The sequence below is a fragment of the Erpetoichthys calabaricus genome, chromosome 8 (assembly GCF_900747795.2).
Source record: "Erpetoichthys calabaricus chromosome 8, fErpCal1.3, whole genome shotgun sequence".
Lineage (NCBI taxonomy): Eukaryota > Metazoa > Chordata > Cladistia > Polypteriformes > Polypteridae > Erpetoichthys > Erpetoichthys calabaricus.
Genome location: NC_041401.2, coordinates 50705529 through 50733175, shown reverse-complemented (window position 1 = coordinate 50733175; position 27647 = coordinate 50705529). Strand labels below are relative to the sequence as shown.

The following is a 27647-nucleotide window of genomic DNA, read 5'->3' as shown; positions in this document are numbered from 1 at the left end:
TTTTGAATTCATATGAAGACTAACAATTATATGTTAGTGTGCTTGACATGCATGATTTACACCTAGAGTGGTACAAACCTGATGCTGTAGTTTATGTATGAAGAAAAAGAATCAAAGCAAGTGTTTTGGCAGGATTTTTTAGTGAGTGCTATTCTAAGTATCTTTAGAAGTGATAATCTCTTATCTGACATCAGGAGACGTTCTGGAGATTCTAGTGTAGGTGCAAAAATATCTGATTGCACTTGTCATCTCCCCTCAATGGACATAATAATTAAGGTGCTTGCTTTTAAGATTCTGTCAGGAATATATACTAGATGGTCCTCAGCATTTCATTTTCTGTATTTGCTGGGTTTTGTTTCTCTTTTTTTACCATACTGTTCAATTATTCAGTTTGATAGCCTATTGTAATTTTTGTTAGGTCTGTAAAGCAGCTTACTCTAGTGCTATATACAAAAGATTGACCAATTGATTTATTTAGGTTGCCAGTCACATTGGGGAGCTTTTCTTTTTTTTTTTGTTCTTTTTTTGTGAAATTCAAGCTAATGTACAACTTCCTTGTGACCCTGCCATGGATAAATTGGTTAGGAAAATGGATGAAGGAGGTCAAATGGTCTCACCGCTCCAAGAGGTGGGGTTTTGAATTTCAGCTCATGTCATTGCCTGTGTAAAAGCTGTATGTTCTCCCCAGATTCATTTTGACTTGTTTCTAAGCACTTTCCCAACACATGGATGTTAGGTTAATTGCCAACTCTAATATTAGTCCTGTATGAGTGATGGCAGATATGTAAATGAGTGTGCTCTGCAGTGCCCAAGTGCCATGTTCCTCCTTGCAACTGAGATTGCTGGGATGTGCTCTATCCCCTACAAACCTGAATTAGATCATCAAGTAAAGAGATGGAAGGATGGACTCTTAGACTTCACTTAGTCTAAAAGACGCATTTTAAAATTGTGTAGGTGTATATACTGTAATTTAGTACCTGTTGCATTGAGAAATGTAATGAAGTTATCACTCAGCACCACAGAAGAAATATAGCCGCCTGAGCACAAAAGGGAAACAATTTAAGGTGTGCAAGGTGAACCTTTACTTTGGTATCAGAAATATGTTAGTCCTTCCCTCTGGATAGGAAACGTAAAAATGGTAGAGATTAGGAATTAATGAGTGAATCTGTCAGAAAGTGCAGCACAGTGAAATCAATGCCTTGCACTGAAGAAACTGACTTAAGCTTGGCAGCTTTGTCAGTTATTTTTCTGCTCCATTACTAAGTTGATTAGCCTGAGGCTCCTTCAAGAGGTGACCGACTGTAGCAGGTGTACTGTGAGCCTTTCACTAAATATATACAATATGCTTCAGTCAAGACTGTGCTGTATTTAGCATGCCGTGTTATTGCTAAGAAAATAAAACAATATACGTTTACTGGATTATTCTTTACAGACTTCTAAATGTGTTTAGCATTGAAAGATCTCCTGTGAACAGAGTGTGATCATTACCTGCCTTTGACTCTGTTACTGCACTGTATATCACTTGAGGCATGTTTTTAAAAGACTTTTTTATTCTATGCAGCAGCAGTAGATTCTTTAAATCCCAGTCATTCATCTGATTCCTTACTTTACCTACATTAAATTAAATCAAACCAAATTATTTTTTAATGGATGAACAAGAACTTTAAAGGCTTGTCTATTGGAGGAATCTTGGCTACTACTCTTAGCTTCTGGCCCTTGCATTTTTTAAATTTTCCTAATTGTCATTTTGATTCTTTTATGCATTTGAGTAAGCACTGTTTTGGGTATCTTATGGAAATGTACTTTTCCAAGGTTGCAAAGTAGTAAGTGCTACAAACTCATAAATCTAACGTTTCAATACTTTGTCTAGTTCTTCCCTATTTCTTTGTAGATTGTTCATCACTTTTCCTCTCCCTTCCCAAAAATGGGCATGTATAAAGAATTGGTGGCTTTAACTTCTTTTAAAGTGATTATGGGTATGATCTTGAGTAAGCCCAGCTGCTGACTGACTGCCAGTCCAGGTTTAATTTCTGCCTTACACCTAATGCTGCTGGGAAAGGCTCCAGCCCACAAAACAATGACATGGATTAAACAAGTTTGGGAATGTTACACGATTCGATTTTAATGTTAACCCTTGAAATTAGCACAGAATTTAAAGTAGACATCAAATGTGTACAAGTGGCATTTTGTAAGTGTAATATTTTATGTAGTGCTCAAATTTAATTCTAAGCTGATGGTATCAAATTGGCAAATGATAGTAAGAATCATTTTACTATTTATACACACACACGCGCTCACTCACCCACGCATACACACACACATATACTGTACAGTATATATATTAACTTATAGTATCAAGAAGGATAAGAAGCCTGCATGAACTTTACAAGAGGTGTACTAAATAAAGAGGGTCCCTAACTCTGCTAAACTGGGGATGACTAAAGGAGGGCTGTTGAATAGTCAGGACAATTAAACTCCTCAAAAAAAAATTAAAGGAACACTTTGAAAACACATCAGATCTCAATGGGAAAAAAAACCATTCTGGATATTTGTACTGATATGGACTGGGTAATGTGTTAGGAATGAAAGGATGCCACATCGTTTGATAGTAATGAAAATTATCAACTTACAGAGGGCTGAATTCAATGACAGTCCGAAAATCAAAGTGAAAAAATGATGCGGCAGATTAGTCCTTCTTCCCGAAATTTCATTGCAGCAACTCAAAATCATACTCAGTAGTTTGTATGACCCCCACGTGCTTGTATGCATGCCTGACAACTTTTGGCATGCTCCTAATGAGGTGACGGATGGTGTCTTGGGGGATCTCCTCCCAGATCTGGATCAGGGCATCACTGAGCTCCTGGAAAGTCTGATGTTCAACCTGGCAACGTCGGATGGACCAAAACATAATGTCCCAGAGGTGTTCTATTAGATTTAGGTCAGGCGAGTGTGGGGACCAGTCAATGGTATCAATTCCTTCATCCTCCAGGAACTCCCTACATAATCTCTGCTCATGAGTCTGGGCACTGTCGTGCACCAGGAGGAACACAGGACCAACTGCACCAGCATAGGGCCTGACAATGGGTCCAAGGATTTCATCTCGATACCTAATGGCAGTCAAGGTGCCGTTGTCTAGCCTGTAGAGGTCTGTGTGTCCCTCCATGAACACTTACCATAGCCAAATGCAAAACTAGTGAAAAAACAGTCAGAAAAGATGAGGAGGGAAAAATGTCAGTGGCCTCCACTTGTTAAACCATTTCTGTTTTGGGGGTCATCTCATTGTTGCCCTTCTAGTGCACCTGTTGTTAATTCCATTAACACCAAAGCAGCTGAAACTGATTAACAACCATTATTATTATACTTAACTGCTACTTAACTGATCAGATATCCCAGATTTTTCATTGACTTGATGCTATACTCTAATTACAAAGTGTTCCTTTAATTTTCTGAGCAGTTTATATATATATATATATATATATATATATACATACATATATATATATAGACTAAAAAGATACTGTATGAAGATATATTACATTCAGAGACCCAATCCTAAAATAATAAACCAAAGGAAAAGCATATTTTATATAAAACCAATGGAGTTCATCACTAAAGTGTAGATCACTATGAAATATGAAACAAAACAAATTCAAATATTTAAACAGCAAAATATACAGTTTACTTATTTTTCCATCCAAATCCAGAATCCATGTGTTGTAATTCAGGGTCATGGGGAGTCCGAGCCTATCCCATCAGCATTAGGCACAAGGCAGTCATAGCATATTTCAAATCATTAAAAATCAAAATATGCAAGTACAGTATTTATGCTCTAGGGTTTACTAAAGTGTTTGTTAACTGAACTAGTAAAAATGCAGTTTTTGTGATAATTTTAATAATATATAAACTATTTTCATAAATTGATGAATGACATACACTAAAATGATAACTGAATACTTTGCACTATGTCTCATACACACACACACAGATAAATATATACTGTATATACACACATACTCCACATGCGTACATACACACAAACTTACATATATGTATATAGAGTATGTACTGTATATCTTATGTCATTTGATACATCTCCATATGCCATGTGTTATATTTAATTAGCTATTTTTGAATTGAATAGGCCCTCTTAAATATCAATTGACCACAACAAAGCAGCTATTATGAAGAAATACAGCTGTTTCAGGAAAAAATCTGGGTTATAAGTGACTTTCTAGAGCTTTCATTTTGAGATCACAGGTGGTGTTGGACCAAAAAGAAATAACATTTGAGTAAAAAATTTCAGCCCCTGGGAAAGGCAAAATAAATACAGTAATGTAGTTAAGAGAAAATTGAAAATGACTTTAAGCTGGTATATCTGAAAGATGATTATGTTTGAATATAGTGATGTAGGGTAAGTATACTTTACAAAAATGTTTATTTTTTTATGCTTTTGGACAAAAGGATAATTGATCTTCATTTCAACAATACTAATAGATAAAAGTGATCTAATTTTATAATTTTAAGGAACATCAAAAAATCATGTTTTGCACTCACTATTGAAATCAAGAGAAATGCCACTACTTTGTGCAGAAAAGCTTAGCACATCCACAGTTTAATGGTGCATCAAATGCCTAAAATTACAATCAGGTGCACCCAAACAGGTGCAAATGATCAGAGAGTAACTTGGAGGGTCTTGCCTCATATAAACATCAGTAACCATGTGGTTTAGTCTTTGAGGTGTGTGCAAATAAGGTGTGTGGCTACAGCATACCAAGATCAAAAGAGCTCTCAGAAGAAAGAGTGTTGAAACCTACAAGTCTGGCAACTGTTTTAAAGCTTTTTCCAAACAATTTGTAGTCAGTCATTTCACTGTCCAAAAGATCATCTACAAATGGAAAATACATTCAGGCTAGGTCATCCCACCAATAGCAATCCAAAAGCCTTCCAAAGATGCTATGAGTGATCTCTATGAAACTCCTGGGTAACATAGGGGATTTAGCTGCAAGTCTTGACAGTCAATGTCAAGGTGCATGAGTCAAACATTTGAAAGAGATTGCTTGACTTTTCCCTAAACGTGAGGCCATGAAGGAGGAATTCCTTGCTCACAAACCAGAACAAAGATGTATGATGGAGGTTTGGCAGACGGCACCTAGGTGAAGAACAGGACCGTTGGAACAACATGGCCTGGAGACATGAGAAAAACAGTAGAGCTCTTTAGCCACAATACACATTTGTCAAAAATTACCTTCTGCCAAAAGAATCTCATACAAACCATAAAGCAAGGTGGTGAAAGCATTACAGACTAAGGCTGCTTTTCTACCTCAGGGCCTGGCCAACTTACCCATTATAGAGTCAATCATGAATTCCACTTGGTACTATCAGTCAAAAAGCTGAAACTGAATGTTAAGTGATCCTTGCAACACCACAAAGTTTTGTATCCCCAAAACATTCTGGAGAATCCACAAAAGAATGTTTTAAAATGAAGAAATTGAGGATAATGGGATTGCCAAGTCAAAGCCCAGATCTTCATTCCACAGAAATGCTGTTGTGGTATTTGAAATGGGTGGAATATAAAAGGAAACGCTCAGATATCACACAGTTAAAGGGTTCTTGAAAGGAAGAGTGGGCACGCATTCTTCTGAGACAATGTACCAGCTGGATAAACAGTTACAGAAAATGTCTATAAATTGTATGAGGGCAACATCAACTATTGATGCTTGGGGTGTACAAATGTATTCCATAGTAAACAAGTACATCTTGCCTGAAGAAGGGGCCTGAGTTGCCTTCGAAAGCTTGCATATTGTAATCTTTTTAGCTAGCCAATAAAAGGCATCATTTTGCTTGATTTCTCACTACATCCATAATGGCTAACACAGTACAAAACCCCAGTACTATAGCAAACAACTGAATTTCTGACCATTTTTAGTGAGCAAATGATTGTAAAAGATCATTTTTATTGTGGTTTGTTAAAGTGTATCTGTCAGTATACTGTATATTGAAATGTAGAACATCCACTTTTTCATGTACTTAAATTTACAACCCTGTTTGTTTCTGTTTATTTTAATATTCTTAAAATAAATTAAAAAGCACATAATGTTATATTTAATATAATCATGTGAGTTTTATTCAGAAAGTAAGCTCTGTATTAATGTGCTGTACATTATTTTCCTAATAATGGGGGCACAGCAGGTAATGCAGGAGCCCAGGCTGCTTCTCCTATGCTTACAGACAAGGAGTTATAGAATGTGAGGGAAGCATGGGGTCTTTCCCTGTTTAAACAAGGATAGACACTCCAAGAACAAAGAAACCAGTAGAGGAATTTTGGAAATGAATTGAGGGCTTCCTTGGCATTTAAATCAAGAATGAGGAAGAAATGACCAAACTTTATTGGGGCTTTTTAGTCTTGGCAAGACAGGCACTAGGATGGATTTTTTGGCTTATGGAGGGCATCCAACATGGATAGATGATGAAGGGAAATATTTTGCGAGTGGAAAAAGCAGAAAATTGAAGAAAATGTATAAATTGAAGTGGGTTCTACAAAATCAAGACTTTTGTAGTTATTTATTAAACACATTTAATTGCAGTTAACAGATCTAATAACAAACTAATCAGTGAGCCAAAGGAAGTCATTGTACAAGTATTACAGCTAAAAAGTAGCCAAACAACTGAAAGATAATTCCCACAGTACAATACTTACATTATATAACATGATATTCCTAAAACTGCATAATCAAAGTTGGAACTTATTCTGGCAGCATTAAGTGCAAGACAAGAACCAACACTGGACGGGGTGCCAGATCATCACAGAGCCCACTCACCCACACACACTAACAATACAAATAACACTTATTTTAATGCTAGATGTCCTTAGTTCTCCTTTTTCATCTATTATAATTAACATACAGTAACTTCATGTAGTTAGAATTAAAAAAAAATATGAGATTTTGACAGAATGTATTTTTTTTTACCTGTTTTCATTCTCCCACATTTCTTAAAAAAATAAAATCACATTTCTTACAATGTGTTGTATCCCACCTGAAATGTATGCTAGCTGCATTTAAAAGTTCCCCAAAGACTTACAACTTGGCATAGTTTCAGATATGCTTGTTTTTTCTCCTTTATAAGGGGTTATTCTCAAGTTAATTCCCAAGTCAAATTGTTTACCACTTAAATAATAACATCTAATGATTAATCACAAACTCCCTTTTTATTACAAGCATTTTCCCATACAACTCAAGTCTCTTTGGTGTCGCAGCATTATACAAGCAAAATGCTTTCTCTTGCCATATATGCTCTTAATCTTTTCACTCTCTTTCTCTCAGCTGTTATCAATTTAAACCCAATGAAAACTCCCACACTCAGTCCATTTGAACAGTCAATTTTAATATCTTGGGGCATCTGTAGTTATACTGCATTGGCCACAGAAGCAGAACTAACAAGTTAAACTCTAACCGTAAGTCTACACTAGGCTAAGAAGCATACATCAAACACAGACAGTTAGTCAATATCAGGGTATGGAAAATCAACAAGCTTTTTAAAGGAGTAGCTTATATTTTAATATTAGGCTGATGGTTGCATTCTTTTCCAGAGAAAAAAAAAAAATCTCTAGCGGCAGATGTCATTTTTCATTTTAAATGTTTCAAGAGAAAGATATAGAGAGCCACTTGTATAGACATCTGTTACAGGAAGTTAGTAAATTGGCAGAACCCCACTAAGTTAAGTTGGCAGAACACATATACTGTATGATCTATTTTAAAGTAGTCTTATTTTTTGCCTTATGTGTAAAACATAAAAAGTTATGATTGCTAACAATTGCAACCCCCCCCCCCCCGCTCCAGTCAGATAAAGTCACATAAACAAGATACAATGTACGCATTAAACTCATGCAGTGCAGACTTGTGTAGATCACAGTAAATACAGAGCTGAATTTTAAGACAATCCACTATCATATAGTATATATATATATACTGTGTATATATATATATATATATATATATATATATATATATATATATATATTGTATATATATATATATATATATATATATATATATATATATATATATGGAAGAGAAGGTCTGTGATACAGTTTGCATATTTGCAGTTGGAGATCCACAAAGGGAGAAAAAACGAATCATGTATCATAAAATAGTTTTATTCCTGAGCTTTCAACCCCTATCAGGGGTCTTCATCAGAGGATAATGCTTAGACTTATAGGAATCAAAGGCAATATATAGCAACACATTCAGGGGGGGGGTGGGTGGAGGTGACTAAGTCCGTATGATCAAAAGGGGGGGGGGGGGGGGTTATCGTTAAATTAAAGTGCATATGTCCTTCTTAAGTTGGCATATGCTGGGTTTATGTCCAAGTGTCTGTTGATGGCATTTTCATCTGATAGCCAAGACTCGGCCAACTCTCTGGCGCTTTTTGTACTGGCCTTAAATTTTACTTTCACGTTGTCCCAGTTGAATGTGTGTCCTGTCGATTTAGTATGTGCATATATCAAAGATAGTGCGTCCTTTCTTCTGACAGCGTTGCGATGTTCCTGTACGCGTGTTGAAATTCTTTTTGACGTTTGTCCTATGTAGATAGATAGATAGATAGATAGATAGATAGATAGATAGATAGATAGATAGATAGATAGATAGATAGATAGATAGATAGATAGATAGATAGATAGATAGATAGATAGATAGATAGATAGATAGATAGATACAGCTGAGCAAGAATTGCATGGAATACTATAAACTGCGTTTCGTGTTTCGGCTGTCGATTTCTTGTTTTTAGCATTATATATATATATATATATATATATATATATATATATATATATATATATATATATATATATATATAGTGTTTATTTTAAACTGAGTCATAAAGAGAATGAATGGCAGGATACAACTCTAATAATGAGAAAAAGGACACTGATCCAAGAATGAAAGATACAAAACAACAAAATGTCAAATGTATTGTATATAAAAGTAGAGAAAGCCAAGCAAAATGACACCTTTTATTGGCTAATTAAAAAGATTACAATATGCAAGCTTTCGAGGCAACTCAGGCCCCTTCTTCAGGCAAGATGTAATCAAGGTTTTAATGTTATATGTAACCTGAAGTTCTCAAAGTTATAATAGAGTATACGGGAAACAAATATGTTACAATTATCAACATAATGTGACAAAAACACCAAGGCACAATGTAAAAGAAGAGGAGATACAAAAAATATTAAACAGAAAAAATGGGATATTTGAATGGATTTATGAATATCTATATATTTTCATAGAATAATTTAATTTTAGATTGATTAAATATGAAAGCTATTTTTACGTTTATAACCAAAAGAAAGCAAAGACTGACATTTTTTTTTTGCTCAGGTATGTCTGAATACTTGTCGGTTCTACGCTTGTTTTTCACCTGAGATGGTTGTCAGAGTGGGGCAGCGCACTGCCACTAATGCAAAATCCTCTGTATGATGTCATGTCAAATTGTGTTTTATGGCTGTTATTCATTATAGGTAGACAATGTGACTGATATGGTCATAACATGAATGTAAAACTGACTGCAGGATGACATGATTCATTTCACATTTTATTTTAAACCATAGTTTTCATTGGGGTGTCACTTACAGCTACATATAAATGTCATTTGACATCAACTATAAACTATTATGAAGCTGATGTGATACCAGAATTACAATGATACCAAGAATGTGTTTATTTATGTATGTCTCTTTCTCATGTCATGAACACTTAGCACTCCACTATTTATATTCTCTACTTAGGCACCTGAAATGTATTAAGTTACATGGATTGCACTTTCAATTTATTGCCATTTTTTTGTCTGAATTCTACTGTATTTTCATTTCAATTTATTTTTGTAAAGCACACTTCCATTAATAATCCTAGTGTACTATGTGCTATTACATATATAGTACAATTAAATCAAAGCACACATTTTTAAAGACATATATATAAAACAATATACTTACTAGTCACAATAAAAAAAAGGTTTCAAACATATCTTGTGAGACTTGATAAGTCTATATCTAAAAGATGGAAATGAAGCCACTCTTTATTCTGTTGGCATAGCTAAATTCCCACATAAAATGTGTGATGACTGCCACTAATTATATTGCTAATATTTTGGGAGTGGGTAGACTGATTAATAATCAAAATGAATTGCTCAGATTAGTTTGTCAAACCCAACAGGCTCACCTTCAATGAGAATAGTGAAGAATTTATAATTAGCTTGCAAACTGCTTACCCCGAGGTGAAAGAAGCGTGCACACATGAGAGTATAATCTCATATATATTTACATTTAAAAGAAAAAGTTCCAGAGATTGGGGTTGACCAATCAATTTAAAATATTGCTGCTTATAGACACCGTGGAAAATCTCCCACTTCACACATTAGTGCAACTGCAGGGCAGTCATAGTTCATGCTACAGAAAGCATTTGAAGTAGCAAAAAACATGGAATGGGCAAAAGGACATGTGGACCTGGCGATTTCAGATTCATTTTTGGTCTGGATGCTTATAAACATGAATATCTCAGTTTCAAAGGTGCAAAGAAATAGAGGAACCAGCTTTATCAGGTATTTGTGAAAAAATATTCAAATATACACATGCATTCTGTACCAACCATACAAGGTACATATAATGGTTGACTTCATTATTTTAAGGGTCTGTTGAGTTTCACAATTAAATGTATACATGGGGGGACTAGGACCAGGGCCGTTCTTAGCAGTTTGGGGGCCCTATGCTGGTTCAGAAATGTGCAGGCCCCGGATGGGGTGGGGGGGGGGGCGAGCCTTAGATGACCAGTAGGCCTACATGTACGCTTGTGTGTATGCAGAGTGGTAAAATATTGATTTTGTTCTGGATCTGGTAAAGGCCAGTAATATAGGGATATTTCATGATTTTATGGGGATCTCTCTGAATGAATCCGAAACGAATCTCTAAAATTAGCATTTGCTATAGTGCATTTGGGAAAGTTATGACAGCGTGACAATATTATTAGGGATTTAGGTGAAGATTGCAATTTGGATAATAAATTACCATTGTTAATAAGACTAAGAGATGCACTGAACTGAATTTCCTGGGACTGGCACAGGCGGCTACAGTGCCAGGGGCATGACAGGGGCCCCAGGCCCACAGCCCGACAAAAAAAAGAAAATTGTAAGTCGGGGTTGGGCCAGGGGCCCCCCTCATGGTCGGGGCCCTACGTGGATGTGTAGTTCGCGTATGCCTAAGAACGTCCCTGCTAGGACTGAATAACAACCAATTGGCGATTGCAGGTTTTTCAGATCTAAAGGGCCTTATTTTGGAGGGAGCAAAGCACCAAATTTAACTTCTTTCCATATTTCTGCTCCTCTATCTTCTGGTCTGCCAAACTCCCCCTTATAGTCAGTATATGAATATAACAAATATGCTCAGCCAAAGACAAGAAATATTTAGATTTTAATAAACCATAGATGTATACTCCACAGCACACCTTCTTAACTCGTACAAAGCTACATTCATTCATTCATTTTTTAAAACTGCTTAGCCCAATACAGGGTGGCAGAAACATAAGGCTGTCAAAAATAAACAAGAAAATATCCTAATTTGGTCAGTGACAGTTTCTTTGTGAGTCTCTTTTTCATTGTAAGAAGGTCATTCCAGCCCTGAGATTTCATTCAACTGTCAAAAATGAAAATATGATTTCATTAGCCATTTTATTGATTTAGATTTTTGAATTATGAAGCTTATGTATTCTACTTAAGGAAGGCAGTTTACATTGGTACTCCCTCCTTTGGCCCAATGGAAGCTGTGTGAAGTACTCTTGATACTGACATGACCTGTATCACATTACTCCACCACACATATTTTCTACAACATTCAATCAAATGGATTAATCTTGTACATTTTCTCCAAGATGTCTATCACATTTGTGTAAAGTTAAATTAAAAGTAGGCTTACAGTTAAAATACTCCAACCAAGATCATATTTGCCCTTGACATCTGATACTTCTCACACTAGTGACATTCACAGCTTTACTGTGGACCAAAAGTGTCCTGATTAAAGGAGGTTAAGGAGACTGTAAATTAACCAAGCCTCCCAAATCTTTATGGTGTTCAGTGAATATGTTTTAACTGTGCATATTGAACACTGTTGCAATTCTGTATAAATCAAGTGATCAATCAATTATTTTTATTGTTTTGTCAACCATGGTTACTCTTACCTCTAATGATGCCCTTCTCTTGAAGAGTTTTCATTGATGGCCTCCGGGATATAAATTTTTTTAGTCGATTTTTTACTCCATTCTTATCACTGTCAGAGGCGCTGTAGTTCAGTTTAAATACTGTTGGGGGGAAAAATGATATCATTATTAAATCTACTTACAATTTTAATAGACTTACTTAGATCCCTTAAATGTTTATCAAATGTTGCAAATGATGTACACGTCATGCTCCATTGTTTAAAGGCAAAATTAATAGCTAATCAGGAGATTTTGTAAAACTGAAATTGTTTGAACAATTCTTTCTACCCCTGTGTTCTGGTCTTATGATTAATGTACCATTCTAATCACTGTCACATTTTCTGGAAAATGTGCAAGTGTACTTAGTAATAATTGGACCCTTAGAAAAGGTATAAAAGGAAAATTCATGGCAGAAGTGTGGCCATTCCACTGCCCATATAAGTCCAAAATAAAGGCAACAAAGGAAGAAATATAAGTTCAGAAGTATAAAATATTTATTTTCACTATAGCTCTAAGCCAAGAGGAAAGGAAGAAAAGCCTTAAAGGAATACTCCAGAATAAAAAAAAAATTTTTTTATACATTAAATACCCCTGTGGTGGGCTGGCGCCCTGCCCGGGGTTTGTTTCCTGCCTTGCGCCCTGTGTTGGCTGGGATTGGCTCCAGCAGACCCCCGTGACCCTGTAGTTAGGATATAGCGGGTTGGATAATGGATTGATGGAGTACTTACCCAGTGTGTTTTGTGGTGATAACTAAAAAAAATTGTATTCTCGTGTTTCATGAAGAAAGGAGATAAAAAGATTTATGATATATCACAAGCCAATGGTTACCAATGCTGTACAATGGCAAACAACATGAAAAACGTCCAGGGAAAAAGAAAAAAATCTCCCAAACCTCGTGTTACACAATCTCATTGTCAGTTATCCAGTGGTCTGCTTAAAACATGTAAAAACTTGCATTTTTTCATTAAGTAGACACTTCCAGAAAAATCAGTGCACATCATTAAACAGGAAAGGCAATGCACATGGGATTGAGCTTTTGAACTGAAGATTCGCCTCTCCCCCTCATTCACTGGTCAAGAGTACAGTCTTCAGTTCAAAAGCTCATTCCCATATGCATTGCCTTTCCTGTTTATACCCTGACTGAATATTTTGGAAGTATCTGTTTAATTATATTTTAGTAAAATTCTGATCAAATGACTGGTTAACTGACATGTGGATGTTACGACACAAATAACGTGAGATTTTATTTTTTTCATGTCATTTGGAATGTCACAGCATTGACTTTTATTATTTACTAAACATTTTTATCTCCACTCTTCATGAAAACATAAGGTTGAAAATTGTTCTCAGTCATCAGTACAAAACATATGGGGTGAGTAACATATAAAAAATATCATTTTTGGTTGGAGCATTCCTTTAATGTTGACCTGCCTCTGCCTACCACTGCTTCTACAAATGCAGTCCCCAAGCCGTTAAATGATACTCTGATAACCTAAGAGGGAGAACAGACAGCCTATGGTAGTAGAGCACAATACACTTATATGTAATACTGTATGTAGCTTCTCAATAGGAAAATGAAATGGGGAATTTCTTCTGGGACTCCAAATCCTTACCATACTCTTATGTACTTTATACAGTATAAAAATAACGACAAAAAAAACAATATTTTAAAGTCTATGAAAATGTTTGCATCCCCCTCTAAGCGTTGCTGGCTCAACCCTCACAAAATGTAAGATGTATCACACCTCCAAGACACTGCCTAGAAAAGGATATCTGTCAAAACTCAACATCCGAATCTGAACAAGAAGAAGACTTGGAAAGAAGGTTCTCAGGAGGTCGTGTTTTATCTCCTACTAGCCCAAGAGCTAAGAAGAGTAACTAATGCAAGTTTCTACACTAACAGGCAACATATTTCTGGTATTTAACAGTTTACTACAGTGTGAATATTATGCTCACATTCGTATTTTTTTCAGTTTTTGTTAAATAACAGGTGCTTAACCGGAATGTATTTTAAATCTGTACAGACATACAAAAAATATATCTGGAAATACACCTACACATCGCTTCTGTTCTTTTTATTTATTTCCTTTCTCATCTACATTCTGTATGTCTGCCCGAAGCATTTCAAGATGTACCAATCTGATACAGTATATTGCAACAGAAATTAGTTTCAAAGTTCAAGAGGCAGCACTTTATGGAAGAGTGAACTTAGTATGATTTTATCAGTGATTCTACCAAGCCCACATACAATCCCTAAGTGCACACATACTGTAGATAGATAGATAGATAGATAGATAGATAGATAGATAGATAGATAGATAGATAGATAGATAGATAGATAGATAGATAGATAGATAGATAGATAGATAGATAGATAGATAGATAGATAGATAGATAGATAGATAGATAGATAGATAGATAGATAGATAGATAGATAGTAATTTGTCCCAAGAGTGAAATTTAGCCTTTTATAGAAGCACAATATAATTGGTTTAAAATAAAAAAGCAGTCACAGTGGTAAAAGTAAAGGTGTCCAGTTTGCAGGGTGTCTGCGACTAATCCAGCAGCACTGGGTGCAAAGAAAGAAACAGTCCAAAACTGGGAGACAGTCCAGCTCAGGGCACACTCATAATATAATGCAATATGCATATATTTAGAGGAAACTGGTATAACTGGACAAAGTCCACCTTGGCAGTGCTTGGGTAGGGATGTAAAACCAGGAGCCGCAAGGCTGCAGTGCTAACCACTGCATAATTTCCTGTCTATGATATTAGTAACAGTAATAATAATAATAATACTGTATTTGGGAACAAAAAGCCTTTCGTGAAAAATATCCAACACAAATACAACAACCAGACACAGATGCCCACCTAAAACACAAAATAAGGATTTCTCATGGCAGCATAAAATCAAAGCTTTCCATGTTAGTGGTACTAGCATCATATTAGTGCAGAATATGTGGTGTCACGCATATACGTCAGACAAACTCCTCACAGGCTCCGTTGAGGTATGTAGTAACCCTCCAAACCGAGAAAGGGTATTCGACCCCGCCCCTTCTAGTCCAGCCACCATAAAGCCCCATGTGTACTGGAAGGAGGTGTCATTTACTGGCCAGGGCAACCACCCGATAAAGCTCCACAAGAAGTGACTAAAATCAACACCTTTTGTTTATTGAATTTCAGCATATGGGATGCATGGCAAAGAGCTTCATTTCTTTTGTTTTTCTTTTTCATTGTCAGCAGACAATAAAAGGGACAATCCAATTGGCAACCGAAAATTTCTTTTGCTGTCTGGTGACCTGTCATTCCTGCACTCGGTCAAAGTGGTCAGTATGGATAAACACCTAATCACTGGGTGCTCAGTGGCCAAAACTGAGTACATACACAGACACAATAAACTGGTCAGATGTTGTATACCCCCCGGAAGATCTGTCAACATTTCCAGCTTCTAAGAGCAGATAAATGGTATAACCACCAGCCTAATACAGTTACTGAGAATGAAAGTTTTACCAAATCATGGGACATGCCAAAAAGCATAGACATCAGATATCTTGTGTATTTTTTTTACATTTATTATAATCCATATTTCAAAGTTTTTAATGGCATTAACAAATAAAACAGGATTAACTAAAGCCTGAAAAATGCTCAGCAATTTAATCACATAACAATTGTAGACTTCTCATTGGCAAGGTGTGACAATTCAAAGGACATCTGCCTACCATCTACACTTTAGCAATGTCCTTTCAATTTACTTCTAGTCACCTAAATTTAGGTAAAAACATTCTGCTTAGCCAAATGTTACCAGATGGCACAACTTTGCACTTGAATGAGAAATGGTTAAAATTTGAATGCAGCTCACAAAAGCTTTCCAAAGTTCAACACTAAAGTGAATAGCAAAGTCTTTGATAACAGAGAATACTTATCTTCCATCTCATTCTTTGCCAGAATACTTGAAGCTAATATTACATAACCAATTATGGCATTTAAAGAAAGCAATCATCACAACAATCAAAACTCAGACTAGCTGCTGATTTTACCACCGATTTCTATTGAACAAAGGGACTTTTTGCTCAACTGCAAAATGCTTCTATATTTTTTAAATTTGCACCCGCTTGTCAAAGCATCATAAAACATAAACTGCGCTCTGTTTTTTTCTAGTAATTGAGGCTCTTGGTTTGTAACAGTCAGCAAGTTAATTTTAACCAGTATATTTCAGTAGCATGTAAATACAGACAGGAAAAAAATGCCATTGAAACATTGTTTCTGAGCAAAATATTTCCATGGAGTCTTAGCAAAGGTCCAGCAACCATAAGACTGTATTATTGTAAAGGGGCTCAGTAAACAGATGAATGGATGGATGGATGAATGAATGGATATATTAAAAAAAAGTGTTTAAACAAACTGTTAAGACTAATGTAACTTGTGTGGCTAAATTCAGGGATTTTGTTGAATTTAAATAAACTCTCTTGTGATAATGTTTTTATCTATCTATCTATCTATCTATCTATCTATCTATCTATCTATCTATCTATCTATCTATCTATCTATCTATCTATCTATCTATCTATCTATCTATCTATCTATCTATCTATCTATCTATCTATCTATCTATCTATCTATCTATCTATCTTAATAGGGCAGCACAATGACTCAGTGGTTAGTCTTGCTGGCTCACACAGTAGCTCCATATACTTGTGTTCAATTTCCAGCACAGCTCTTGAGTGTGAGTGTGTGCTTTTGTCCAATTTGAGGCTGGTTTCTGTGTTGAGAAGGATGCAACTACAGAAATCCATTTTAGGTTAACTGCTGTTTTGAAAATGGTGTGGTTTGAGAGTGAGTGTGTGTGATTCCCATTGCCTAGCAGCTCTTCCCAATAATGCTCTGCAGTTATTTTATACATTGGATAAGATAGAGGAACAAATGTGCAAGTTGTGAATCAGACAAGTGAAATACAGTATATGGAATAGTTTACTCTTTTTTGCAACTTTATTTCAGCATAACATTCTCAGCCTGATTGCATCTAATGCATGGTCACAGGGAGCCAAAGCTTACCAGAAATAAACCATGGATGGGGAGTCAGTCTATCACAGGGTCCAGAAATGAAAACACCCACATAAGATAAAACAAGAATCTCCAGTTAGACTAATCTGCATGCATTTGAAGATTTAAAAGAAAAGGAGAAAACCCAGAAATAAAAACTCCAACAGAAACTCAGGGAGAACATGCAAAATTCATGTTCACAGATAGCAAATGAGCACAGGATTTGAACCCGGATTCTGAGTCCATGAGGTAGTAAGCATTTACCACAGAAACATTTGCCATCCCACAGAAAAAACAGACAACTTTATAGAAACATTTAAATCTTTCATCAGGGAATATATTCTTGGCTGTCATTTGGAATAAATTTAAATTTCAAAATGTTATAAAATTATTTTCCTTTGCCCACAAATGTATTTAATTGAAGTGCTCTTTAAAATAATTTTGAACTATAAAATGTGATGCTCATAACACACATTTTAAGCACCCCTGGGTCTCATAGAGGATGTTTTATATAAAAAGCACAGTGTGAATCTTGAGGATTATTTATGATTTTTTTAACGCCTTGAGTACATTCCTAATGCAGAGCAGTGTAAAAATAAATAAATCAATAACATGTATAATACTATGCTATAGAAAAGAAAAAATAATAAAGAAAATGACAGATAAACACTTTTCCATAAAAAAAAAGCAGTCGGCACATTTGATATATTGTTAATGTTAATGAAAAACACAGTTCTTTTTTTATCTTTAAACAAGTGACAGAATATGTTTCTTTGATACTCATATTTTTTGTAATATACTGAAGACTAAAAAGCAGCCTTAATTTGCCAATTATAAAACTATTTAAGGAGAGGTTAGGGTAATATATGTACAAAACCTTACTCTATCTATCTATCTATCTATCTATCTATCTATCTATCTATCTATCTATCTATATACATACATACACGGTATATTCACTGTATATACAGTATATGCTGACAGACAATGCAGTGGATTTTAAGAGAAATGTTGGGGTCCCTCTAGTGGTTCAGAGGCTTTAGGGTTTGAAATGTGCATTAGACCCAAAGGATCAATTTACAGCTATGGTGTACTGTATACAGCATATCAGGGTAGTAATGGGGGTCAGATAAATTTCTTCTTGCCTGATCATTTTTATTACCCCTCAGATTAAGTGATTAATTAAATGGAGCAAAATGTTTATATATTTATTGTTCTCATTAGATGCTTTTATAAAGAAAGCACACTACCAAGTTTAGACATAAAATAACAAAGCATATTTTGAAACTACTTTAAAGAATGCATATATAATTAATTTGCATTTTACTATCTTTATAATTAGTGGTAATGATTGTTATCTTTGTCAAAGCAAAACCAACTTTCTATGGTATATTGTACCAACTATATAGATTTGAATAAAGAATATGCAATCTGGTACTCTTTTGTATCTCTTTGTAATGAGTGGTTAATTGCTGTGTAAGCTATAATGCTATAATAAACTATAGATCTGTGTCTGAAATCTATAATTATTTACCTATTTAAGCAGTATTAATGAATGATGGCGTCAGCAAAGTCCACTTCGATCACTCATGTTGTCATGCTTTTCCGGTGTTTCTCTTATGATTTTGATGCATAGATGGCATCAATAATTAGAGTTGTATATGGGATTTTTACCTGATTCTTACTATACATCTCCGAGAGAAAACACTTTTTGGCTTTAGAAAAGGCTGAAAATACCAATTATTATTAAATATTGTGTTGAAACCAACAGTACTGTGTGATCTTGTATCTTGTTGTTCATTGTAAAACTCTAATTATCATTCTAATGGGAAAATTACACTGTATCTTCTGTATTCCTTCCATTTTTTCCTCATTAATTAAAACATGTTCTTATTTATGTGTTAATGTTTTATTATGTTTTTATTGTTTTTAATGTTTTATGTTTTTTATGTTATATTTATGTTTTATGTTATGTTAACGTTTTTATTCTTCAAAAGCACTAGCACTCAAAAATTGCTTTTTTGCCTGTTGACTCAGTAAATCAAGATGTTACAAAGCAACTTGAGTAGTGGATCAATATTACTTTTTGTAAAATTGTATTATATTTCACAATTAATGAAGGCACACACTATGTGGAAACAGGGTGACTGCAGGTGATGGTAGTGCACTCACTCTTTCAGTGCTGGGGTGAAAGGAGCTTAGCAGACATATCACACCTAACAGCTGAATTCCAGGCATATCGGCCAATGTGTTAGTACAATGTGGTATGTGGCAATTGGATTATTTCAGCAACCATTGCTTTTCAAAAACTAAAACTAACTGTAATATTGCACACCATGTGATATTAAAAATCCACTCATCCCTTAATTTTTATTTTATATAGCTCTATTCACAGGGCACACACATTAACAAGGTGCCTTACAAAACAATTAAGAATATATTTCCAGAAGACAGGGTGCTGATGGGATACCAATCCAGCCCCCAGTTACCTTATAACTAAATTAGTCATGTCTGAAAATGGATGGATCGGTATTGGTTTTCAAAGAAATGGAGATCATATTCTATACACACAATGAGACAGGTTCTTGAAGGTATCACATGGGGAAAGATAAAGAAAGAAGTGGAAGTACCTGAGAGCAGGTGAAGGTGCTTATGTCTGTTTTTTCCTGTGTGTGCATTTACATGTGGAAGGCAGAGGTTTCGAAGTAAGGTTGTTATACTCACTAATCATGACACTGGAAGGTTTTTTGAGTAATGGTGCTTAAAATGTGACAATATTTTGTTAGAACATAATTAATTACATACTATTGTGTGTTTGGTTGAATCTTTAATATTAGTGTGGAAAATAAAATGTCATCATGTACTGTACGAAAAAAATACCCAACTTTACCTTTACCTACAACTTTAACCAATCATAGGCTGTCAAAGATCTTTGCAGTATGGCATAAAAGATTGCCTTTATAATACAATGTGAAGTGCTGTATTATCTCTGTGTGCCAGGAGTATTCTGTTTTGTTTTTTTTGCCTATAGTACATCTTAAAAGGTGGATGTGTTAGGTTACCACTCAATTCCAAATTAACCCTGGGGAGATGTATGTGTAGGTGTGTGTGTTTGTGGGAGTGGATTTTGATGTACATGACCATAAATAATCCATTTATTTAAGGTAATGGAGGACCAGACTGTATTATCAAAGCATTTGGTACAAAGTAGGATGGTGCACTAATCCATCACAGGGGATACTCACTGATGTCCCCCACACCTATCCCCAGTGTGCCAATTTAAAACCACCAGTTAGCCTAAAATGAACATCTTTAAAATATGCTTTAAAAATTTCAGGACCCAGAAGGATCCACACAAACAAAAGGAGATTAGTTCAAACTCCAGACAGCCAGTGACCAGGTCCCTCAAAAGGTGTGAGACAGCACTGCTAATGACTATGTCACCCTGCCAGACAATAGGCACAACATCACTAGCTGAAAACAAGGCTAGCCTGTTACATTTTACTCCAAGAAATTTATGAGAGATCTTCCCTAAAGGCATTCTCTGTAACGGTTACAGGGAAACTTCTTTGGTTATTAGTAGAACAGATCAGCCGATGACTAGTTGTTCTACTAGTGGGTTGGCAATAAGAGAAATGTACTGTTCAACCAATACAAAGTGGGACCTGTTTTTTAAATAACATGTAGCTATTAAAGTCTGGAAGTATGACTGGTTAGAACAGACTGGAATAAAATACTACTAGTCTCACAATATGAGTGGACAATTCAAAAAAGCATTTTATAAACAGTAAGTACATCAACTGACATAAATGTACATGCATTCAATTAGCATCAGAATAAGAAAAAAGACACACACACACACAAATGTAATTATTATAATGCACGCTTTTCTTACATGTTATGATCCAATTCATTTTTTCCTTTTCATATTCTTCAAGTATAAACAATAGTATCTCTTGTGAAGTTACTGATAAACATGCAGTAATAAGAAAGGCATTTACTTTTTGGCATATTTTCTGACTTATACACTTGATGGCTTTGTTTTAGGGCACTTTATATCTGAAAGCAGCAAATATATTACTCATTAGTAATTTCCAAACTTGACATTTTTGATACACAGCTCTCCACTGATTCGTATTTTCAGTTATGTAAAAAAGGAAGATAAACATTCTTCCCAGCTATCAAGTTGTACGGTTGAGTGATAATTCCAAATGATTTATATTATAGCAAGTTGACAGCAAGATCAGAGAAACAGAGGCGAAAAAAAGGCAGAAATGGAGATGTTTCTGCCAACATCAGAAGAAAGTGGCCAAATCCATTACAAAGATCAGCATAATGCACAAGTGCAAAACACCAATCATGTCCTTAAGTGGTCTGCTAAATATACATGGGGTATTTCCACCCTTAGACTACATTTTCAAAGCCCATTTATTCTTGCTTGAGAAATGAAAAGTGCAGACATTTTGGCAATTCAGTGAAATTGTGTTGCTCACATGGCACCGATCATCTATAGAAACACAGTACTGGACTGGTTATGACACCCATCTGCTAAAGCAGCTTAACACACACTGCAGAATGGAAGTAAGGTTAGTGAGTGAAGCAGAATATGTCCACAAGTGGAGCTGTGCTCCTCATTAATGTCTGATTCAGCAATTTCAGTTTTGTTTATTTTTGTTGAGTACTTTTCACAGTAGGCTAGCTATGAATGTCTGTGAAACACAAAACAATGCCAAAACTATCAGTAAAAACAAAAATAAAAGTATATTAAGTATGTTATTAGCGTATATCTAGCCATCAATTTACTGCTCCTATTAAATCCAATTTTATGGAAAAATCACACACTCATCCACATTCTGTATTACTGAGCTGCCTGTTAACCAAACACACTGATCTTTGTTAGGGAAACCATTCTGACACTGGAAGAACATGCAACTCTATGCAGGCACTGTAAAATATTTAATGGCTGCCAACAGACCACACCATCCATTCTCTGAAGTCATCTGTTCCATTTGTAGGTAGCAGGAAGCCAGAATCCAACCCTATAACTTTGGATGTAAGGAAGAAGTCAATCCTGAATGGGATGAAAATGCACCAAAGGATACAGCTACTGTTACTTGGTAATCACTGCCAATCATCTCATCAAACGAGTCTTTGGAAATGTGAAATGAGGACTCACACAGTCATGAGGAGAACAGACGGGTCCAAAGACTGCCTGTGCTGAGATGTAAACTGAAGCTACTAGAGCTGTGAAACAGCAGTGTTGATGATCTCCATACCACTTGTAACAGAAAGAATGAAGATAAGCATCGGAGTATGATGATAAATATAAGTGCATAAATAGGTATCTGCTGTTCATCGAGAAATTTCAACATCAGAATTTGAAAGCCCTTAGACATTAAGAGCAGTCTCAGGATGCCATTCCTGTTAGAATTAAATATTAAAAGCAAGCATGGAGCAGTAAATGAAAGTTTGTGTTTGCTAATAGAAGAAGCACTACATTTGATGAAAATTAAATAAATAAAAATTTCCTAGGGGATATATTCTACAAAAGCTGGTGCCAAATGTTATTTTTGTCCTAATTATTAAAACCAGAATAATGGAAATACTAATGACAAAAGAAGTTCTGAGAAAATTATGTAATTCATTGCCACTCTACCATGCACATTAAAATTTAATGTCCCGCAATAGTAAAAGCAAAGTTCAGAGTTTACTGGGTTGGTATGGTACCATCACAAGGTGACATACGTTGTAGTGTTTGGATTCCCAGCTGGTGTGCACTCTATGTACAATTTCTATTGTCTCTGTTTTGTACCACATGTTTCCTTTCAATCAATGCCAGTCCAAGCTTTCTTTTAGGTAAGTCTAAACTAAAGGTAATAGTCACTTTAGCATCAAGTAAACCTTACCATGACATTTTCTAAGCCCACTTAATCTTGAGCAGGGTTGCAAAGGCTCAAGCTTATCTAAGCAAGCACAGGGCGCAAGGCAGGAATGATGCCCTGGACAGGGTGCCAGTCCATTACAGGGAGAACTCACACACACCATGGCCAATTTAGCCAATTCCTCACAACCTGCATGTCTTTGGACTGGGGGAGGAAACTGGAACACCTAGAGGAAGCCCACGCACAAACGGTGAGACCATACAAATTCTAAACAGGGAGGATCCGGGACATGAAGCTTATTCTCCTTGCCACATGGCGGAAGTACTACCATTGAGCCACCATGCTGCCCCCAAAACTAAACCAAAACACTAAAATGACAGGAGCTGCCACGGGAATTTGGCTTGTCTTGAATACAGAAAAAGGCAAATGTGATTGTTATTATTTCTACTAAAAAGTGATGTCCTGCTAAGGTGTTTTTGACAAACTATTTATAGTTGTTTGTTAGGTTTGGCAAAGAATTTGAGTTTAAAATGTAAAAATTATAAACTTTAAACTAGATAATTAGCAAATTTGCTGGTTTTAGATAAAAAGTTTCATTTTTTAAATGAATATTTATAAAATATTGCAGAACTAATCCAATTATTTTAAAGCTTGTTTTTACATTGTATACTATTTTTACTATTTTATGTTATTTTTCCTCTCAATCAAAGGTGTCCAATTTTTATTACTTGGTGCAAACCCCTCTGGCACAGATAACAGCACAAGGCCTTTTCCTTTAATGTTTAGTAACATGCTGAAATGTTGCAGATCTTTCATGTTGTTAGGTTTATGCTTGTGGGCTGCCCCTTACAATTCAAACCAAAGATTTTTAATACAGAGAAGGCCACTGCAAAATGTGGATTTTGTTTTCGATTGGGCATTTTCTTTGGTAATCTGCTGGGATAGGCTCTGGCCCTTCATGACCCCAACTGGATAAGCAGATTTGAAAAGAGTTGGATCAATAGATTTCTCTAGAAATGTTGAGATGTATTTTGGGTCATTTTGATGCTGGAAGGTACACATGCAACCAAGTGACCAGGTTTTTGTCAAGAATATCCTGATACTTAACATAGGTAATTAACTTTAATAGAGGCCTCAGTAAAATAGCTGCACCACATCTCCATATGAGGTCCTGTTTTCTTTACATATTAGATAAATAGAAAGACATGAAAGGCATGACGACAGACAGACAGACAGACAGACAGACAGACAGACAGACAGACAGACAGACAGACAGACAGACAGACAGACAGACAGATAGATAGATAGATAGATAGATAGATAGATAGATAGATAGATAGATAGATAGATAGATAGATAGATAGATAGATAGATTCTGGGGATGTCACTTAAGTCTGTGTGTTTCAAGTCCCTTAGAGCAATCTGATTGGTCAGTTTGTCTTTGGTGTGTTTGGTCAGTGATTGAAAGAGAAAGTACATGAGTGAGATACATGAGAAGGAGTAAAGGCATGGGAAGCACACTGAGAGTCACCTTCAAAGATGAGAATTAAAAAAGCAAGGCACCTCAGAGTACAAGCAGGCTTCACGGGAACACGCTCAGTAGATGGAGTGCCAGGCAAGAGATGTTCAGAAACATGAGGATACGGAGGAGAGGTGCTGAAAGTACTCGTAGGGCAAGAGAAAACAAATATTTTTACATTGATTCTACTACCTGTCTTTGACAGGTCACATTGCTAGTAATTAAATAAATAAGAACATAAATACTTAATAACCAGTATAAAATGTTAGACAAAAAATATACTTTATCTGATACCAAATAATGATGTGATTTGCCACTTTTAAATTTAAATCTCTTAATTTGTATTGCTCATTTTATATGTCTTTTGATTATCTTTCTTATCAACGGTGCCAAAATTGATTTGGCCAACGTTGAGTGAATGGGTGCTTATTTCCTGTTTATTACTCCACTGGGATAATACTGCGTTTTCCTAATAAAAGAATGAGCTAGAGTCAAACTTTTATTATTTTCCAAAATCTTAGGATCTGAGTCCATAATTATTTTATCTTTAGCTGAGGCAGTCAACTGTGGACCTATACACATTATTCTCAACTGTGTATTCATACACTTGTGAATTTCCCATCGGGATTAATAAAGTATCTATCTATCTATCTATCTATCTTAGAGATAGAAATAGAGTTAGTGGTGTATATATACTGTATACTAGCTGTGTAAGCCTGTGCTGTAAAAAGCCCGGGCTCCTAGAAACTATTGAAATCATCAGAAAAAAAATTGAAATGCAGTTTTTGTTTTGTGGACCTTCTCGCCCACCTTGTCTATCAGCAGCTAGGTGAATTTCTGTTTTTCCTCAGTGGTTTCACTTTGACGATTGAGTCGCTTTCTTTCAGTTTCATGTAGTAGCCATATACTTCTTTCTTCTTCTGACTCATTAACTTTGGGCTGCCTAGCCGGCTCTTTGAGCTTCATGCAATAGCCTCGTACTTCTGGGCTGGACAGACAGACAGACACACTTCCATGTATAGATGTTATATATATATATATATATATATATATATATATATATATATATATATATATATATATATATATATATTTGCAGCTGGAGATCCACAAAGGATGAAAAATGAATCACGTATCATAAAGTAGTTTTTATTCCTGAGCTTTCAACCCCTGCCAGGGGTTTTCATCAGAGGATAATGCTTAGACTTACAAGAATCAAAGGCAATATATAGCGAAAAATTACGTGGGGTGGGGGGGAGGTTGCTAAGTCAGTGTGATCGGGGGGGGGGGGGTATTGGGTGTACAGTTTATTTATTATGAACATGTTCTTCTTAAGTTTGCATATGCTGGATTTATGTCCAAGTGTTTGTTGATGGCGTTCTCATTTGATAACCAGGATTCGGCCAGCTCTCTGGCACTTTTAGTACTGGCCTTAAATTTTACTTGTACATTATCCCAGTTAAATGTATGTCCTGTTGATTTAGTATGCGTATAGATCAATGATAGTGAGTCCTTTCTTCTGACGGCTTTGCGATGTTCTTGTATACATGTTGCGATTCTTTTTGAAGTTTGTCCTATGTATACTGCTGAGCAAGAACTGCATGGAATGCTATAAACTGCGTTTCGTGTTTCTGCTGTCGATTTCTTGTTTTTAGCATTAAAGAGGACCGTGCGCAAATTGTTTGTGGGTTTGTGTGCTATTCTGACGCCTGACTTGGCCAGGATGCGCGCTGTACCTTCAGACCTCCACGTAATTTGTTGCTATATATTGCCTTTGATTCTTGTAAGTCTAAGCATTATCCTCTGATGAAGACCCCTGGCAGGGGTTGAAAGCTCTGGAATAAAAACTACTTTATGATATGCGATTCATTTTTCTCCCTTTGTGGATCTCCAGCTGCAAATATGCAAACCGTACCACAGACCTTCTCTTCCATATATATATATATATATATATATATATATATATATATATATATATATATATACAGTACAGTACAGTGCTATAATATAAATCATTCATATATATATGAATTGTGTCACACACTTGCGCTTAGGACACAACTTGAGAACTCATCAAGTAGTAATCCCCCCCTACCAATCGAGGGTTGCTGTTGCCTAATACTTCTCTTTCTTTCCACCTAACAGTTCTGATGACCGACAGCACCAGTGATGTAACTTCTGGGTCACAAACTCCTGATCCTGAATCTTCTGCTCTATCTTCTTTTTAAGGGGTTCCAACCCAATGTTGATTTCAGTCTGGCTGTTGACTCCTATTTGAAAAGACATTCTTGTGAAACTGATTTTGTTTGTTTTACATCAAATATAAGGGTTCACCTTACAATGCCTCAACACTTTATAATCTTTTGTTATTTTTATTTATATATACCTAAAAAACATTTTTGTTTAACCTTCTTGACTTCTCAACTTACATAAATGTACTTTTTTTTTTTTTTTTACCTTTTTATTAAATCACAACTGAGTCAGCCTTGCATTTCCAGTTTCTTAACATTATAAAGGGTGACATTCAACACTGGCTATTTTACAATAATCCATCCATCCATTTTCCAACCCGCTGAATCCAAACACAGGGTCACGGGGGTCTGCTGGAGCCAATCCCAGCCAACACAGGGCACAAGGCAGGGAACCAATCCCGGGCAGGGTGCCAACCCACCGCAGGACACACACAAACACACCAAGCACACACTAGGGCCAATTTAGAATCGCCAATCCACCTAACCTGCATGTCTTTGGACTGTGGGAGGAAACCGGAGCACCCGGAGGAAACCCATGCAGACACGGGGAGAACATGCAAACTCCACGCAGGGAGGACCCGGGAAGCAAACCCAGGTCCCCAGGTCCTCCAACTGCGAGGCAGCAGCACTACCCACTGCGCCACCGTGCCGCCCTTTTACAATAATAATTATTCTTATTTTATTTTCATTATTGATTTTATTTTAAGAAAAAA

The 27647-nt window shown here is 35.8% G+C and overlaps 1 protein-coding gene across 1 annotated transcript in view; it reads right to left on the bottom strand.

Annotated features, from left to right (window-relative positions):
• The window catches only part of arhgap15 (Rho GTPase activating protein 15), a 709745-nt gene that overhangs the window by 283167 nt on the left and 398931 nt on the right, over window positions 1-27647 (bottom strand). Inside the window, exon 10 of the mRNA XM_028806513.2 lies at window positions 12225-12344. Coding sequence (XP_028662346.1) covers window positions 12225-12344 — 120 coding nt within the window. The remainder of the gene's footprint in view (window positions 1-12224; window positions 12345-27647) is intronic.